We start from the raw sequence: 1,322 nt of genomic DNA, 5'->3' as shown, positions 1-1,322 counted from the left end.
CTTGAAGTAACATTCAATTGCATATATATATGATTTGAAAATAATGACTTTTTGATTCAATATCAATAATCCATGTTTATGTTGACGCTTTTGCCTGTAGTAGAGATTAGTTCTGAGTTTAGTATGTGTGTGAAAATGTGTATGTTCGCGTAAGTGTATTGTTGAGTGTGTTGTTGCGTAGTATATTAAGATATTCACATGGGTATCAATATATCTTGTGTCTCTTTTTTCCATGCAGAGACCACCTGATTCTTGCGACGACCCGCATTCCCATCGCGACTCCAAGGCCTGTCCGCGTGTTCCTTGAGGATATTCCCTCCCTAGACGCCTCTCCTTTTCTTCCCCTGAAGAAATCCCCCGAAACCTCTAAGAAGGAAACAAATCCTAGAGACCCCAAGAGAATAGTTGGCTTCGAGGAGCTCACCCGCAGCAACCAAAGCCCTTTAGAAGAATCCGCCGCGTTTCCGAAAGGTGCTGAGAAATTTAGTCATAGTGTAGCGGAAGGTGCCATCGAGGTCGTCGAAGCTCCCAGGTTCCCCCGGCTTTCGGACACCGTTGCTGACGGGACGATCTCCGCTTCAAGCTATGTGTTCCCTCCCCCAACAGCTCTGAGGGGATCTTCCCTCGCTCTCCAGAAACCCACCCTCCCGCCTCGACCCAGCAGATCCCCTCTTAGCGCCAGCAAACCAGAGCCGAGGGAAGATAAGGGTATAACCGTGTTATTCAAGAAGCCTTCGGGTCTCAAGAAGGAGAGACGCGTCCCTTCGTACGTATGGCTCTGGCCTGGTGAAACGCCGGCTTCCAGGGCCGCCAAGTTCTTCACAAGACCCTCCTTACATGCCCTCTGAGACTTAGTGCTCTGTTGATTTGTTTTGTATTTTTATTTTCTGTTTACTCTTACAAGATTACTCTGTTGTTAGTAGTACAATATGTTCAGCTTTTTTATCGTCATAAACGATTTTTTTAATGAAAATAAACTTATATTTAAAAAATTCATACGTTCTGTGTCATATATACAGACATTTAAACTCCCCCCACATCTCTTTTACCTTCCTTTTTTTCTCTGAAATTATTGTATTAGAAAAATATAGAATTGTTTACAATAATGTTAGAAATTAATATTACCTTATTCAGTATAGAAATTATAATAATCTGTTGTCCACTATCTAATAAGAGTGGAACAAAGTGCATGCCTTAACATGCGATTTATAAACATTAAACTGTAGAATTAGTGTTTTCTTCAATGTAAGGTCTTAAGACTCTGAATGTTACTTGTTACGAAAAGACTCCAATTCTGCAGAGCAGGAAATTATTTCTAGATA

General features: G+C 41.3%; 1 protein-coding gene across 1 annotated transcript in view; it reads left to right on the top strand.

The window, feature by feature from the left end:
* LOC119585612 overlaps positions 1-1,316 on the top strand; it is a 141,956-nt gene extending 140,640 nt beyond the window's left edge. The window contains exon 6 of the mRNA XM_037934282.1: positions 239-1,316. Within this exon, the coding sequence (XP_037790210.1) occupies positions 239-848 (610 nt within the window). The 3' untranslated portion in view covers positions 849-1,316. The remainder of the gene's footprint in view (positions 1-238) is intronic.
* Positions 1,317-1,322: the final 6 nt, after the last annotated feature.

Source organism: Penaeus monodon, chromosome 20 (assembly GCF_015228065.2).
Source record: "Penaeus monodon isolate SGIC_2016 chromosome 20, NSTDA_Pmon_1, whole genome shotgun sequence".
NCBI lineage: Eukaryota > Metazoa > Arthropoda > Malacostraca > Decapoda > Penaeidae > Penaeus > Penaeus monodon.
This window is presented reverse-complemented; position numbering and strand designations above follow the sequence as displayed.